The following is an 18,856-nucleotide window of genomic DNA, read 5'->3' on the forward strand; positions in this document are numbered from 1 at the left end:
TTTACCCTTTTGGTCTGTCGTAGCTCCTCAAACTACACAATTAAGTATTTGTGAGACAATTAGTCTATGGAGGACCTGGCTGATCATATGCACATTTTTTGTTTTCTTCTCTGATTGGAGTGTCTAAGGTTTGCTCAAATGCATGTATAGGCTATGTACGTACAAGGAATGGGTCTTTTATAGAAAAATTGAATTGCTTATGAAAAATATAAGTTTTCAGGGGGATTTTAAAATTTGTTTTAGTGTGAATATTTTTTAATATGAACTATAAGAGTATCAGGAATATATTTATAGCTAAATTAAATATTAGGTTTTGTATATGACAATTGTAAATTAAATGTGGTTTTTAAAGGACATGGAATAATTTTCAAGTAATTAACTTGGAGAATTCAATTTCCAGTTTTATTTGTTTGCACAAGTATAGTTGTATTCATGATTCAAATCTTGAAGAAACACCACAAAATGCAGTTATTTGAGAAGGGCAACAAATAGAGTCAGTATAGGTAGGGAGAATCTCGACATTGTGTATGTATACTACAGAAGAAAGCCGTTATAATAAAAGTTGTCTTATAGTTGGCAGCTTGCTTGTCATCATGTCAATAAGGTGATTTTGTTTATACATAACTATTTTGTGCTAGTATTTAGGTTCTCTACTGTTGTAATACCAAAAGAGACAGTATTGGTGCAGATCTCTAATGCAAGCCTAACCCTTATAGTACACAAAAGAGATATATGTGTTAAATATATTTATATTTTTGGTATTACTCAGTGACACAAATTCAGTAATTGTACTGATCAAAATGAGTGGGAAAAGTGTCCTGCTTGTTATTGTATGTGCTAAGAGCACCAATAAACAAGTCCTGAAAATAATTTTGTCTTAATAGTAATAATTTTGCGTAATAGCTAAAACTCACCTAGGTACTTACAGTAGGTGTACGTTAATTGTATTGGTGTGCCTTTATGTTATGCACTTTGAATAGAATAGATTGTATTTTTCATGAGACACAGGAAATAGCTAGACAGGTTGCAACTTTGAGGGCATAAATGGAAAAGGCATTAAGATGGAAAGAAATGCTGCAAAAGTGACAACACATAGTTTCGTTGTGATAAACTTGAATTTTGTGGCTGTTACCTGTGAATGGATATTTAACTACTGGTCTGTTTTTACATGGTGAGGAGGTATCAGTGTTACAAAAACGGTTGGCTCGTTTCAACACTTCCTTCATCTTGTGGCATTTTTAGACATTCATTATATTGAAAAGAATTTATTTTTAAATACTGAATTTGGTTAAAATGTCCAATTAGGATTTGAGTCATCACCAGTTTAGTAGCCATTTTAAGCCAAGTGGAAATCTTTTTAAAATACAACCTATTCATTTGAATTATTTTGTAGTATTGCATATGATGTTATGTTAGCTGAGAATTGAGGCATAATCAGTAGGTTAAAAAAGCCTTTGGATTTCATTGTTCAGGTGAGTATCAAATATAATATGGGCATGTTTGCTAGCTCAAATATTGACTGGTAAACATAATTTAATTTAATTAAGATTTGAAAATGTAGTGGTTTGGAAATATATTGATGGACAAAGCTTATTCTTAGTCACACGTGAACTCAGATTTCCATGATTAAAATCAATGTTTCTTCACCATTCATCATCATCATCATCATCATCATCTCTACTTACAGAGGATAAGCCTTCCCAGAATTGTTGCTTATTAACCATTGACAACCTGTCAGTGAATAGTCTTTCAAATTTCCTTCCCTGGAATTGAGTAAAAAGCAAACCTCTTAGAATATTGGAGTTATTTGAATTAAGAGTAAAGGCTAAAAGAAAAATTCACACCACTTACAACTCTGATCCATCAGACTTCAGATATTTATGTGAAACTATTTCTAAATAACATCTCAAAGACTTTGCCCACTTCAAGGGTGTTCATCAGAGGATATTTGTACAATCGAAAGAAAGTGCGCAAGTGGCTTAAACCAGTAAACTCCAATCAGAAAAGTACTTGACAGTGACTCAACTGGACAGTGTAATACAGACATTCAGTTATGTAGTATGTAGACAATGATCAGTGCGCAAGGAATTTTCGTGCCATTAAAGCATGAAAAATCATTTGATAAAATGTCTGTACAGTATTAGTTTGCCTCCAAAACACTGAAAGCATTGAATTATGACACATGTAGAGAAATAAAGATGCTTTGCTTAAGGTGGCAAAATTAGCTTATTGGGCAAAATCCGTCTTAATATAGTACAGTAATCAGGTTGCATATCTCAAAACCTCTCCAATGGTAAGCACTGCAAATGTGGCCATTATGCCTAAATTGTAATAGCTACTTTAGATGTGATGAGTCAGCTCGAGCAACCAGGCAACAATCTGGTCAAAGCCATTTTGCTTGGTCCATTGAAAGCTCTTGCTATTTACATAATAGTGAGCTTATAATGTTACAATGATAAAATAGTTAATAAAAAACACATTGAAAAATAGTCATAATGAGGTTTTTGCCAAAGCTACTCTTCCCAATCCTAACAAGCATACGAAGAGCAAAAAAAATTGAAGCTATCATGCCTGTTCATACAAAGATAGATATATCAGATAATTTTCTTCTGACAAAGATATGTTAGTGAAACACAAATGCTCCTGATGGCAGGTAATTATAGTATGAAGATTTAGGTAGTATGTGGAGCAGGTTACAAAATCAATAACTTTGGTTTCTTCTTAAAGGGTTTCCTTAGTGGAGTAAGAGGTTTCCCCAGTGAGGTACCTACCCATGCTTAATTGCCTTGCCGGCCCATATGGCCAAAAATATCCATTCGTTCATACATTCGATATCAGTACATTAAGATGTTTCACGATGATATTTGATGCATTTATTTTAATGTATTAAATAATAGACTATCACAAGTGAGGGATAACTTGGAAACTATGACTCCAAGTTGCTCAAAGTTCAGAGACCAGGGTCCGTGCTTTGCACCTTCAGGTCGCTTATATGCTATTCGCTTGAAACAGACAGAAAAACCTGAATTCGAGTCCAAAGAAATTTTTTGTGGATTTCCAGTGACAAAACGTTATTGAATAACCGATGTCACCGAACAGTCTCTGCAAGAGTACAACTATAACTCGAAATAGATTCACTGAAGAAAATCTGGAGTGAATCGCCATTAAGTTGATTATTTACATCACGATAAATGAAAGCGCCTCAGTGTCGTGGTTGGTATGGTGTTGGCGTCCCACCTCGGTGGTCGCTGGTTCGATTCTCGGCCATTCCATTGAGGAGTGAGAGATGTGTATTTCTGGTGATAGAAGTTCACTATCGACGTGGTTCGGAAATCACATCAAGCCGTTGGTCCCTTTGTTGAATAACCACTGGGTCCATGCACCGTAAAAGCACCATACATACATACAAGCAAACAAACAACAATATATTGAATGGACCAATTCAATTTGAGAATAAAAGGGGGTCTGACGCTTGAGGACATGAGTGAAAAAAAGAAGCATGAAAGTAGACACCTGGAAGTGAAGGGCAGGTGTGATAGTGTTATCTGGATTCACAATTTGTCAGTAATAGGGAAATGTTCAAAAGGAATGGATGAGAGGAATGAGTGCCACTGATAGAAATAACTGCAAGAATTTCAGGTACATAATATTATAACAAGGTGTTGAGCAGGGCATTAATTGGTATAATAAAGCAAGCATTGGTAGGGGGAAGAAGAGATGGATTTTTAATAAGGAAGTGTGGATTGAAACGCCTTCAATTATGAATATAGTTGCTTCAGGATTTTTAATAAGGAAGTGTGGATTAAGATTCAATTATGATATAGTTGCTTCAGAATATAAGAAGGCTGCATGTGGCATACAAGAACAGAAAAAATCTTATGACTAGCATTGTAAATGGTGCCGGGCATGTATGGTAAAGAAGGTGAATTGTGGAAGAGATTAAGTATTTGTGCTGGAAGTAAACTATGTGTTGGATATGTAGATGGGAAAGTGACTGGTTTGGTGTAAGTGGCTGAAAGACAATGGGGTGTTATGCTTCAGTGGCTGGTAAATATTGAAATGGAAAATGTGTGAGAAGTTATAGAAATTATTAGTAGGTGCAAAGTTGTGGGACATTAAAATGAGTCGTGAATAGGATGTGGAATGGCTATTTTTGCAGGTGATATAGTAGCCTACTGTTTGGGGAAAAGTGAAAGGAATCAGCAGGCTGGTGAAAACGTTTGTAAGATTTCGCGAGAAGAGGAAGCTGAGACTAAGTATGATCAAGATTAAGGCTATGAACATGAAGGTACATGAAAACCAGGAAGAAGGAACAATCAATGCTGGTATGGATGGCAGAAGAAAGGAAGTTGTGCTGATGTTTCTAAAAGAGAAGAGACGAGTTACTGATTAGGTGAAGGAAGTATCGAGTGACTGTGCAAAAGATTGGGAAGAGAGCTGGAGTGTTTTCGAAGCCTTAGTGGAAATGACTAAAGATGTTGAGCCAACTCTCCTTTATGAAAGTGGATTTTGGATGTTACATGTGAATCTACGAAAAATGTTGAAATAGACAAGATGTAATACTGTTTTTACGTGACACAAGAGGAATGAAAGAATGAGGCACGTGGAGACAGAAATGTTGTAGTTGACTTGAGCAGATGATACTGGAAAAGGTTTCTGTTCATGTGATTTATCCAATACTCGGTCGTTAAGTGTGAATGTAGCATTATATATATATATATATATATATATATATATATATATATATATATATATATATATATAAAGCCCTACGGTGTTGCAGTATTTATCGCAAGTCAGAAGCATAACGAAAAATTATAAGGTGGTGGGTTACACTACTTCACTTATATTAATGATCAAACTCATTGTATCAAGTCGCATACGAAGATTAATCGGTTATTTTACCTGGATCTAATACTGTACCTAAATATCAACAATGAACAGTACTTTTAATTCATCTGACAAGGGGGAATACTATTCGTTAAGTGTAATAATTCATGACAGTTTCATTAATCAATCATTTATATGCTATTTACGTGTGACAGTAAATTCAGACGCTGTGAGCACGTATAAAGGAGTAGGTCTTCACTTCATAGCTGTTGCATAAATCATTCATTGACCAGCTACGTATTTACGTGTGACAGGCTGAAGTTACTGCGAAAAACGCATAATATACGTAGGTCTGTTTAGAAAATTGCTGTCGTAACGCTTGTCGGTATAACATTATTTTACAAAGCACAGCGCAAGCAGACTGTCACGACTTCGGTAAAAGTACACCTCCCTATGGGGTAAGGCCGTCGGTGCACTGTAGGCATTACTTGAGGTTCTTTGTAACTTCCCTTCGGTCCCTAGCAGCCTGCAGAGCATTTCATGTTCTCTTCTTCGATCCTACTTTCCACGCTCTCAGAACAATTGTTTCATAGTGAAACTGCGAGGTTTTCCTTCTGTTATTGTCTTTAGGCCGTTATACTCTCAATTTTCCATTCAGCGCTGAATGACCTAATAGGTTCCAGTGTTTGATCTTTGGCTTAAATTTTATGCTCCATTTAGTAAGCAAACAAAATTTGTTATCTATGAATGATACTGAAGATCTTAAATTGTGCTTGGTTATTGCGCAACTTGGAACGAATCCATGCAATATACACAAGCCCAAGAAAGGGGGAGAGGGATTGGCATGCGAGCCTTAGTCTTTTGACGCACTATTTCAACTGAAGAATTTCTTTGGGCTTACTGGTATGTCCAGATAGAGATTATTGTAGAACTAAACTCGTGGACGAATTCAATTACTTAAAAGTCCCTTTAGGTAGTAGCACCCTTATGGCGATGGCCTTAACGAGTAGTATTTAACGGATGAAAATCTAACGGTCTGCGGGTTGACATTGTAATTACTGAACTTGACACAACGGATCTATCACTCGGCCCGCTAGATTTAATCACGGAACGCAGTCCATTTCAATTATTTGACTTTAAAGAACACTACAATGAATGACAGCGCCTCAGTGGCGTGGTCGGTATGGTGTTGGCGTGCCACTTCGGTGGCCGCGAGTTCGATTCTCGGCCATTCCATTGAGGGGTCAGAGATGTGTATTTCTGGTGATAAAAGTTCACTCTCGACGTGGTTCGGAAGTCACGTAAAGCCCTTGGTCCCGTTGCTGAATAACCACTGGTTCCATGCAACGTAAAAAAACCATACAGTACACAAAGAATGACTGAACCAAGTGAGCACACTGATTTATCTCCCTTCCTATAATTTTTGGGAGCTTTTACCCGCAAATTGACGGCAGGTGCTGAAAGAGCCGCTAATTACCGAGAACTGTTTTGTTTGAATGCTGATGCCAGGTGAAACCCATTCATTATTATCATTGGATTATCAGAGTGCCGCCAATGCTGGAGGATTACATATAGTATTTGAGAGTTTAGTAAGTTCATCATTAATAGGAAACTACACAATGAGAACCAGATACTCCAATATGCTCTTTGGTGGATGGCAAATGTGAATTATCATTAATTGGCGCACTTTGACAATAAGAAGTGAGAACCTTCAAGGTGACAACCACTTTACGCAGCCCAATCCCGAAGAGAAAATAAGAGAGGGAAGAAGGTAAATGGTTAGACCCATACGTAGGGGTATCGGTCCATTCGCTTAGGATAAATGAGTTGGGTATACCAATGTAGTACCGGAAGGCAAATAAGGAGCGGGTGATAGAGTTGGATTGATGGATAGAGAAAATAAGAAGAGGAATTGAGGAAGAAGGAAGATTGGGGAGAGGGGGAGCCGGTTTCTATATATAAATAAAGACAGGCGCTCGATGGCGCCGGCAGCAGGCAGGCAAGGCAGGAGGGGCACCAGCCTTTTTGGCAGGGGCAGTCTTTCCCTGACTGCGGTGTCTCGTCTGCTACCGCTCCCTTCCTACTACTTCCCTCAAAATTTCTTCCTCCGATCTCGCTATCATCCGTTTGACGATATTTGTATACACTAGAATAAAAAAAGAAAAAAATAATCCTCCTATGCAACAGTGGACCCGTTACCTCAAGTATTCTGGAGTATATTTGTTTCTCTAGGGCTAGAATGCCCCGAGGGAAGCAAAGGATGTGTTGCTGATCCTGTCCCTCGGGGCTAGACCCAACAGCCCCAAAGTGTGATAAGCAAGAAAGCCCCTGATAACATCTGGTGGACCAGGAAAGAAGTCTCGAGAAATATAGGAAGAGGAACGGAAAACACTCCGCAGGCAAGATGACAGTGGTAAGTAGCCTAACTCCAGCCGCTGATGTAAAATTCACATTCTTCTCTACTTTCTGCGTATTTTGATGTACTGAAGGCGTATTTTTAAGCTTTTGATAAAATTAATAAATTTCATTAAAGGAAAAATTAATTCCATTCAACAACAACCTTCACCAAAAGCACTGTATGGTGTCAAGTCTGTTTTCCCCAAGCCGGGAATTTGAGTGACTAGGCTTCTTCCGGTATTACATCACCCCGTTCGCCCACTCAACAATAAATCCCGGTAACAGGTTTCATTTTAAGCTTAATAGATGGCGTGTTGTCACAGATTTTCACCTTTAACATTTTTCTGGTGAAACACGTGGCCATTCTACATTATAACTTCATGAGTACCTATTAACGAAACTACTTACTGTACTAATGATCAGATGAATACGTGCTTAAATTTTGAGTTTCAAATCCAATTCATACAATTAAAATTCACAGACGCTCTCTCTCTCTCTCTCTCTCTCTCTCTCTCTCTCGTCTCTCCCTCTCTCTCTCTCTCTCTCTCTCTCTTTTTCCTCCCCCCCTCTCTCTATCTATATATATATATATATATATAGTACCCTGTATGCTTTTACCAGATAAAAATACATGGGTCACTTCCACAATCACCTTTTAACTGCGTCAACAAAAGTGTTTTCATGCACCCACAAAGACGACTCACTGCAGTGCAACTAACCCCTGTCAACAGTGGGCTAATTAATTATCTTTCGTACACTCATGTTTCGTAGATTTTCAGGATTCTCGATTTCAAAACCTCTTCCACTTCTGTCAAGCGCACGGGTCTTTTAACTCACCCCAACCCTTTTCCCCTCTTTAATTCCATTCCATTCCAGTCCACTTCTCTGTATCGAGATGTCGCGAGTTCGCCCCTCGCCCAGGAGGACGAAAAATCACTGCCATTTCCTGAGGCAGTGTGGGGTCTGCATTAGGGGGGGTGAAGCCGACATTCTTTGGAAGCTTGAATTTCAAGTCAGTGGCCCCTGTGTGTTTGTTCCATGTGAATAGGTTTCATCCCTTTTACAATAACAAAAATAGATAATTATTACTTTCCTACATTCCCCTGAAATCTTTTTCTCAACCAAATAAACATTTCACACCTTGATCAATTGTTCAGTGACATCATCACCACTGTAGTACAGCAGCATCGCCGCGCATTCATTTCTTCAGTCCCGTCAACTTCTGATGCTTTCTATTCTTCGACTTTTCATTGCCTCCTTTCATCTTCAGCAACCACCATCATGAACAATGGCAAAGTTACGTCGTGCCTTTCGACTCTTGCGTCATTCAAAGATCCCTCTCTCCTGCCTTTAATTAACATTTGATGACTCCCCAAAGTACTCTCTCATTGACACGGATCTGTACGTTGTGTTCGGGTAGCATCTCCATTTGCATTGTTTATTCTATGATCGATTTGTTTTTTACGATTTCTCCCTGCTTTTCACTTCCTTCAGTACAACTTTTTCTCCCTTATTACTAGGTATACTTGCTGAGATTTACCCCTAATTTTTTAGTATTTCCCCCTTTCCTGCTCACTCTGTCCTTAACTGCATCAATATATTATCAATATAATTTCTTTCGTCTTGCAGCTGCACTTGACACGATTCAGCTTTCCTCCGCTAAATCCCTCCTTAATTATCCAATGGGCTCCTGGTTTTATTATCTCTTCTTACATACCTATCTATACCTGCGGTAATTTCTGCTCTCGCTGGCCCAGTCCTTGAATAGTGTATATACAATTCAATAACACGCCTTACTTTATATTGTACGCAGTCCTATCTCTCTTTCATCTGTTTTTTATAGGCCTATACTACTCAGTTCTTTTGTATGAACTTAATTTAATGCCACCTGTTCAGCCTTTCCTCTCAAAATAGCGATCTGTCATTTTCCCTTTGTAGTAATGAGAATTTATACCTCCAGCGGCTGCTCTTTCTCAGCACTGTAGTATCCATAAAACTGCGCTTGCGTCTATCCTGTGCTGACATTGAGGTTAGACACTAAATACTTAAAGGGTTAAAAAAAGTATTTAATTAATTTCAGATATATTTAAACTCTCTTTTACTTCTTATTGGCCAATGGCAACTTCGGAAAACCTTCTTGTAGCTTTTTCAGGTATTTTTTTTTTTCTATGGATGGCTGCCGGGAAGGGGATGAGGAAAATTAGGTACGAATTATTGTTTTTAATACAAATACTGGATATTTCAAGAAATCGCGTATTCAGCTCTGCTGATATTAATGTTTGTTCAGTCATAAATCTCATCAGGATGACTTTAAGCTCGTGGGAGTTGGAATATGGGCTCATTTCTTTTTTGTTCTGTCATTGCCAGGTTTATGGTCTCAGCGGTACGGTTCTCATTATCATTGATTCATCATTGCTACTGTCATCACCAATGTGTTCGCCACTGTTGCTGAAGAAAAGAAAGATAAAATAATTCATACAAAACAAAAGAGAGTGCTGTCCGCACAGCGCCTGGATCGAGTGCAACCACTGTAATGCTTATATCGCACAAGGTGTGTTGCCATGAGCCATTCTCATAATAGAAACAATAACCAAAGAATCAAGCTTCTTTGTGTCTGTGAAGAAAGGAGTAAGACAGCTGATGCAAAAAGACTTAAATAAAACTTTTGTTATTGTTTTCTTCGTCGTGCCGAGAGAGAGAGAGAGAGAGAGAGAGAGAGAGAGAGAGAGAGGGGGGGGTGGCGGAGGGGTGTGTGTTTCTTTAAGACATTTTCCCCTTACCTCAGTCTCTGAAAGATACGATAAAGAGTATAGAACCTGATTAATAATTTTTTCCACTGATTTTGAAACGCCCAGAACCCTTTTTGGAATTCCTGTCGTACTCCAAATCCGCATAGAAAGTAGTCCCTTACTGTTTATTATGAGAATAAGAGTTTTACTTACTCTATTATAATTTGACATAATTTAAGTAGCATTACTCACGGTATACTCATTGATGTAATTACTATTTTCAACCGACAACCAATAGATTGAAGATTTTGTCAATGAATGTACGATATGAAATTATGAATCTACACTCTACAGCGGAATAACACATTGAACACAAGAACGAAGTGTGACTTCGTTGTGAAATCGACGTCGTTGCTTCTTTTAAAGTTAAATTTGTATTGAGAGTTGTGTTGTGCAGTTCTTTTGCATTAAGGCTGTGTTCCATGAACAACCATTCTAGCAACGTTTTTCACCTTGCCGCTGGAATTTGCTCAGAACAACGAATATCATTGTAAACATGACTTGAAACTGCAGCCATGAATGCTTACCCTCCCGCCCAAGATTGCCACCATTGTTTGAAGAGGAAATGAAGAAAAGTAGATTCTGTATCAATCCCAATTAGCAGCAATGCATTGAAAAACAAGATAATGTAAGTATGATTAATATGTACTTCAAGAGTTATATATGTAACATTCTAGTCTGAAAATTTAGCTTCAGTCACATGAAAAACAATAACCCGACATTATGTTATACTAGTACTACCCTTGGCCTGCTTATTGTTAATAAATTATGGAGAACTTTGAATCGTGTTGCCGAAGAAAGCTATTTATCTGAAGCTCGAATTGATAAACACATTTATTAAATAGATTAAGGAGTTTGTCTCGGTTAAATATTTATGTATGTTTATGGTATAGGCGTTAATAGTATTTGATAAGTTCCATAGTGCTAAACATTGTCAGTTAACACAGGAGATACTGTCATTGGGTAACAAAATTAATTTTTGTGTATGTAACGTGACGGGTTGGTATACTATAGGCCATGTAGTATGCACTAATAACTCTCAAACCTGAAATTTGGTCTGCGTTATGTCAGCCAGACAGCCTGATTATTGGGCTGAGATTGCATCGTTTCAGTCGTTCGACTTGTATAAGACTCACATTTACTTCTTGATCCTATTTTATGTAAGATTACCCCGTTATTTGCCAGCGATCATTTAGTAGAGACTACGTCATCCATGTGACAGGTTAGGCTACCCAACCCGTGCAACAGATTAAGCTGAAGTAGGATAGGCGATGACAGTTGTCGAAATCTGGAAATTCTCATTTCTATGAGGAAATTGGCAAGCTTTTCGCGATCATGCGTAGAAATGACGCAGTCTCGTGATGCGGGCAAGAATTTTCACACCTTGAGCGGAGTTGCAAGTCACCACTTTATTTTATTATGTAATGTATGAAATTAACATATTAAGGAAATTGTTTACAGCAAGATCTACCAAAGGAGGTTGGGTGGGGAAGGCGGTGGGCGGTCAGGCGCTGCGTTACACGGGTATGGCTAGGCCACGGTCTAGGCTATGTCGCCATAGAACAGATGTAATTTCAATCTTTGCTGCTGCCTGGAAATTATCTATTTTGTTTTACCTGGATTATACAGTAGGCCTATGTTGATCATTCTAGAACAGTCTTTTTGCTCGTGTAGAACAGACTTGGTGGTCTGCTTGAAAAATAAGCTTTAGATATATTACTAGTAGTATATCAATTTCATGTGGTCCACCATGTTATGTAGTTATTGTTGTTTTCATATTTAATTGCTGAGTTGTGTATGAACCTCAAGGGAAGAAAACTTACAGGTGCTTCATACTTAGTACACAGAAATGTATCAAACCTCCTTACACACACTGTGCCATTCACGCTGTATTATTGAAACTTAGCACTTTCCGAAGATTAAGGCCCCGACTTTCTAATATCTTTTGTTTCATCTATCAAATACTTGCTAGGTATTCATCCTTTGTATCGGGTCCAAATTATATTACTGACTGGTATGTTGATTTAGATTGAGCCAGCCTTATGCCAGAACAATCCCATGCCCAAGTCAGCCCATAAATGCAGTTGGTGATGACCTCTTTCACTCAGCCAACCAACCAGAGAAAAAGTGAAGCCTATTGTCCCTCATTTTTTCCACATGGCCAGACCATCTCAGATTTTTTTATTATTCTTTCCCCATTACCACTAATTTGTATCTCAAGTGTCTCACTTGTCTATTGTTATTCTACTTATATTACCAAATAATTAATCCCAACAACTTCAGGTTTTTATATTTCCGTTCAACATCCACACACTTCACTTCAGTAAAGTAGATTTGGCTTGGAATTATTTTCATTTTTTCCCCATCTCAGCTGCTATAGACACTCCAATTCATTTCCCAGTGCTGTGCTCACTATATGATACTTTCCGTGCTTCACCTGTTATGCAACACATCAGCTTTCCAAATTCCAAGCCTACTATTATTTTCATATTTACCCATATACCCCTACGAACATTCTCCACCATTCATGTTAACATTCATTACACAGTGATAGTCCTTGTGGTTTCCATAATGACCTTCGTGACCTTACTTCTGTTCATGTTTGCTCTCAACGGGAAACCTTTCTAAATTGCGATATATCGATGACTGTGGCATCCAATCGGTTTATGGCAGTGAATTGTAGGTGTTAAGTATCTCATGCACTTGGGACACCAGTTATATACGTTTATTAACAGTACGTAGTAATTGATTAATTAATCCTGTCATCAGCGTGAAAATTGGACCTACATTGAAGGAATGTTAAAAGTTAGTTTCTTCATCACTTTACTATGACAACTGTTACAAAAACCTTAAGCTGAATATCCTTAGCAAAAACATTTCCCTGTTGTGTCCGAGAATGTGTGTATCGTTCTATTATTTTAGTGTTGTGCATATCTGTTCACCCTCTCTTTAACACCGCACTGGAAGCTTTGTGGAATGACGCGATAACCGCGGTAATTCAAATTTATTTGTTATGCTGATAGTTAAAATCAACATTCTGATAGATAATTATCGCGTCACCGCACTACGTGTTTGGCAGTGTCATGGATATATTCTAAATTTAAGGTCTGTGGTTGTGCAAAATATGCCGGATTAAGACGGCATCGAAAATTTCACGAGGCTTGCGTCATGGGTAATTTATAGTAAAGTATTTCATTTTCTCATTATTTTGCTTCTTTATATATATATATATATATATATATATATATATATATATATATATATATATAAGTAGTACTCCAAGCAGCATCTTGATCATTGTGGTCCGTCAAGTGAATGAATGTGTGGAGTAGAGTCGTCGATTATAGCTTGTATTATACTCTGTTGTAGAGGCCCAGTGCTAATAAAGCGCCTCAGTAGCGTGATCGGTATGGGCTTGACCTGCCACCTTGGTGGCCGTGAGTTCGATTCTCGGGCATTCCATTGAGGTGTGAGAGATATGTATTTCTGGTGATAGAAGTTCACTCTACGTGGTTCGAAAGTCACGTAAAGCCGTTGGTTCTGTTGCTGAATAACCACTGGTTCCATGCAACGTAAAAACGGTATACAATCAAACAAGACAGTGCTAATAATAGTTGGTCCATAGTGTCACTTAACCTTTTTTGGGTGATTTGCTCAAGTATCGTTGGGTGGTTCGACGTTTCCACAGGATGAGAGTAGCTTTCTTGAAAACCAGCTTCTCACGAGGTACACTTTAATTCAAATGAAATGCCATGGGATACTCAATCGAACTTGACCACAGTTTTAGTGCATATCCTTTGCTATGTAATTTTTGGTAAACGTGTATCATTTTGAGGTGTAGAACTATTTAATGTAAAATGGGAAAAAATTGTCTGGTTAGAGTTGATTTTCAGTGATATGTTCGTTACTTACTGGTAGCTACATACACAGCCAGGATTTCTATTTTCAATTTGAAGCATGAAGATACATTCGTGTTCCATGTGGAATGTGATTGTCCGTAACACTGTCAACAAGTACATGTAACTCGTAACATGCGTCGGTACCATAATGATACCTGCGCCAGAGGTGGTCCGCCCTTCTCTCTCTCTCTCTCTCTCTCTCTCTCTCTCTCTCTCTCTCTCTCTCTCGTAGAGTATCAGTAGATTCATGTACGCATAATTCATAATGTATTTTACGTAAGGAAAATCGCTATAGGAGGCCTGATAACCGCACGTACAGGTGAAGTGAGAAATAAAATTTATGCGAAAATGAATGTTTTATGACTGATTCCTCACCCAAAGAAACCATTTCGAAATTGTTTTTGTTCAGGGGTTCAATATCGTCTTAAGCAAATCTCTCTCTCTCTCTCTCTCTCTCTCTCTCTCTCTCTCTCTCTCTCTCTCTCTTGCCTTTGACGTAGAAATCAAACGATTGTATTCAGATGGAACCCGTCAGAAAGTTTTTTTTTTTTTTTTCCGTGGAAAAGATAAGTAATGTTCCGTGTCAGGCAGTCACGGCTCATTTCGTCGCCATGTCTTTGTCGCAATATATATATATATATATATATATATATATATATATATATATATATATATATATATAGTTCCTGATGAGTTAATATGTCGGTAAACAGCAGGGTCCATATAAAAACATCATAAAATCCATGTTTATAATCTCAGTGCATCATCGCTTTAAAATTAAAACATTCTTTAAAAATAATATAAATGACCGGAACATTAAAAAAACCTAAAATATAAAATACTTAAGCGTTAACTTTACTTTAAAAGAAAGTCACAAGTATTGTGTATATGGTAAAGGATAGACCCAGTGCTGAACGGCCTGTTAGATTGGAGGAGGAAGAACGAATGACCAAGACAAGAGTGGCTCATGTACTCCTGACCCTTCACTTAAGAGCTTTTAATTCATTTCTTTTCTGTTGTTTGTGTTCAGCATTCACACTACTTTAGGAAGTGAGTTAGCTCAACATTGCTTGCGCAGATCCCAGTTCTGTTTTCATAGTTGCTCCTTTCCGAACTTTTCATAGTTGTTGCTATTTTCCGAACATGATGGAGAGATCGTGCTACATTTGTTATTTCACCTATTTTGTGCGGTGGTCGCGAGTTCCATTCTCGGGCATTCCACTTAGGGGTTAGAGGTGTGTATTTCTTGTAATAGAAGTTCACTCTCGACGTGGTTCGGAAGTCACGTAAAGCCGTGGGTCCCGTTGCTGAATAACCACTGGTTCTATGCAACGTCAAAACACCATATAAACAAACCTATTTTGTGACACCTTTCCCCTTCCTCTCCCATCCTACCCCTGCCAACATCTGCCACATCTTACCGAAACGTGAAAACCAGCCTCAATTTTCCGCCATCGATAATGACATGTATTTCTCCAGCCTCTTCCTATAGGTTACCTTTATTTACCCCAGTTGCCGTACGTATCTAACCTTCAATTTCGACTTCTTTTTCTTAGATTGGATTTTGAAACCATTGCACCAGTCACAAACCAACATTGTATCAGTCAATTCACACACCTTTTATGTTCTATTCTTGTGCCCCAACACTTTGTCTGCGATAGTTCTTTGTCTAACCTCTCAAATCGCTTTTTCTACACAAACACACTTACTCCAAACCAGTCACTCGTATCTATACATTGCAGCACGTGCTTATCTTCAATGTCAAACGTTCCATTTGCGGTCAACATTAAACGACTCACACTAATACAGCCTGTGTTGCATTTCTTATATATATATATATATATATATATATATATATATATATATATATATATATATATATATATAAAATATATGACGGTACTGGAAGCGTGAGAGTATTGACAAATAGTGAGTTAGTGGCTGAATGTGTATAGAACGTGTGGAAGTTCTCCCAGCTTAGATTCTGTCAGGGCTTTTGCTTAGGGCTATGAAGTATGAAGTAGCAGATGCATTGGAAGTCTTTTGCACAGGGTGGTCAATTGTTCATCCTTGCTTCAGTAGTTCAAGGATGAACGTGATAGTGACACACACAAACACACATACAGATATATATATATATATATATATATATATATATATATATATATATATATATATATATATATATATAATAGTAGGTCAGCTGAAACTTCAGCAATTTAAGTTACAACTTTATTCTTATAAATATATAAAGTTGTAACTGAAAACGCTGAAGTTTATGCTGGCCATACTGTTCCTATTAAAGATCCGGCTTTCTAGAAGAGACAGTACCATCACACAGACACACACACACACACACACACACACACACACACACACGAGCTGTGAATAAGTGCGAAGAAGTCGGAGTTCCTTCCGAATTGATAAAAACCAGCACTTACACGATCAATGTCCAACGGCGCAGAAAACATATTTATTATGAGAACCTGCAGTTTTCGTGTAAAGAATTTAAGAAATACTGGCTAGAAAATACTTGCCAGTACCGAAGTCGCCAAAGCTTCATTGATCTCTCGTTTTTGAGGAGGAGGTTAATTCCGGTGCTAGTTGGAATTCACGGTAGACAGTTCCATCACACGTCAAGAGGGAGAGTATAGAAAGAGTTCCGAAATACAGGCTTGAAATTTGTGACGCATCCTCAAGGTGAATTTGCTAATGGCTTAATCGTGTTAACAGATGTATTGGAGTAAATATTGTATATGACAAAGTAATTCATTGACTGTCCATTCTCTCCATTGGAATATCTGATTAACTGGCTACTGTAGATTTTTGTTAAACTTAAACCAAAGTCTTTCTTATTGACGGGAGATTGACGTGTCCAGTGTGTTGTTACCTCGGTTGAAGAGACCATGTGATTTTGGTTCTGGAGGTTTACTAAACACTTGGTCTGCAGGAATATGTGGAAAGTTGTGCGTGAATTTTTTCAAAAATGTTAGGGAAAGGTGGGCTTTGTGCAAGATATAGATGTCATTTTTGAGAAGAGACTTTGTAGAACTAAAACTGGCGATACTTCACCAATCTGTGTGTATTGAAAGTCAGCTCTTATAAGTATTGTGTTTGCAGCCCAGTATCTTGTTTTAATTTTTCAAGTACTACTCAGAAAGAATGAAATATCGGGTCGGGGGGGGGGGGGGGGGGGGTTGAATATGCGGGAATGCAGTGCGAAAGAAAGTGTAAGGTAGATGAATGTCGTGGGAGGAAGCTGGATGTTATAGCAGTTTCACCGCTACAAAAAACCTCTGTATTGAACTCCAATAGAAACTCGTCCTTGTTTATTGAACGTTGAACTTGATGGATTATTTGGACGTATGTGGAGAGAGACCTTTGTTATTATTAACACGATTTTTAGCACTGCAGTTTAGCACAATTGCCTTGTTTGATGTTGAGAAGTATTTTTCTAAAGGAACGTGTTCTGTAGTGTTTTTGATTTATTTTTTTGACAATTATTCGTTTTTGTAACTTGGTACTGAATCATTTTTTTTTAATTTTGCTCACTCGTGTAAAGTTAGCTTTTACAGTATATTAGCTCCTGTTTTTTTAACTTGCAGGATAAAAAATAAAAACTTGTTCCTAGTGTTGCCATTTTGATTAGCTTGGGTTCGTCAGTTATGTACTCGCGGTTATTGATGGTTATTAATTATTTTCAGTGGATTTTTTAGTCAGTTTTTAATGTTGAACATTTTGAGTTATATGTTATCCCTTCCTATACAAGATAAAAGACAGTAAGTGAAAAGCGAGTGAATGATTCACGGGAGAATCAGGTGTGTTATATATCTAACTTTAAGTAAAGACCTGAAACTAACAAGAAAAGGGATAAAAGAAATAAGTAAAGTTTTTTTTTTTTTTTGGGGGGGGGGGAAGAGTACACGATCGCGGGGTTATGTAATTTTGGAGGGAACCTTCTTGTTTTACATTCTAAGCCATTCAAAAGTGGAGCTCTATGTGGAAGCAGTAGGCGAGAGGGAAGTGCAGTTTTTTTAGTCCTAAGTCACAGAGCTCACACCAATCTTCATTGTTATTACGGTTTAAATGTTCGGAGATTTAGTTATCTAGGGTTTCGAACAAAATGCTTGGTACCGAGTATCTGTACATGCCCACACCAAAAAGGATACCCATGTTAAGAAAACCAGAACAGGAAAGGTTTATATTACGGGGAATCTCACCGCCTCTTGTCGGCCTCATGGCTTGAAAATACATTTATGATGCGTTTCCATAGAACATATAAGGGATATGAGGCCAATGAGATGGTAACCAGTCTCCAGGGATTTGAAATATGAATCCTCAAGGAAGTTTTATTATTAAGATTAATTATCAGGACTTTTAGAACAAGTTCATTAGTTTTATCTTAATATTTGTTCTCAGTTTTGATGAAATCGGTTTGATCAGTGATGCGTTGTAGTTTTGCACGCGTATTCATTCATCGTTTCGAGTCTCTTCTTAGTCAGCCATTTGCTTTACCTGTAACATGTTGGATTTATGTTGTTCCAGTCCTTTATCTTGTCATGTCAATCTATTGTTGGGATATAGGTATTTGAATATAGAAAATGACTGCGTCTATGATTATTAGAGTGAACCTACATGTTTTATATTGTAAACTATTTTAAAATGGAACCAAATAGGAAAGTAGAAGACCAGGGAAGGGAAGTCCTTGGCAAGATTATGTATATATAGTATATGTATGTGTATTTTTTTACCCTCATTCGAGAAAACAGGCGCTTAAGCTAATTATCTTGATGGCAACGGCCGGCCTTTTCACCTACCATCCTTTATTCTTCTTTCTTAAAGCATCATTTTTCAGGTTTGTCATTCACACCTGCGTATACACAAATCCGTCCTTCTGCCGGCCATTTTTCTGTGTGAATGTGGATGTTTCTACGGTTGTGT

At 37.7% G+C, this 18,856-nt stretch overlaps 1 protein-coding gene across 1 annotated transcript in view; it reads left to right on the top strand.

Annotated features, from left to right (window-relative positions):
- Positions 1-6,807: 6,807 nt before the first annotated feature.
- Positions 6,808-18,856, top strand: part of LOC135207300 (titin homolog) — a gene marked incomplete in the record, with an annotated part of 153,910 nt that continues 141,861 nt past the window's right edge. The window contains 1 exon segment of the mRNA XM_064238973.1: positions 6,808-7,243. Within this exon segment, the coding sequence (XP_064095043.1) occupies positions 7,235-7,243 (9 nt within the window).

Source organism: Macrobrachium nipponense, chromosome 32 (assembly GCF_015104395.2).
Source record: "Macrobrachium nipponense isolate FS-2020 chromosome 32, ASM1510439v2, whole genome shotgun sequence".
Lineage (NCBI taxonomy): Eukaryota > Metazoa > Arthropoda > Malacostraca > Decapoda > Palaemonidae > Macrobrachium > Macrobrachium nipponense.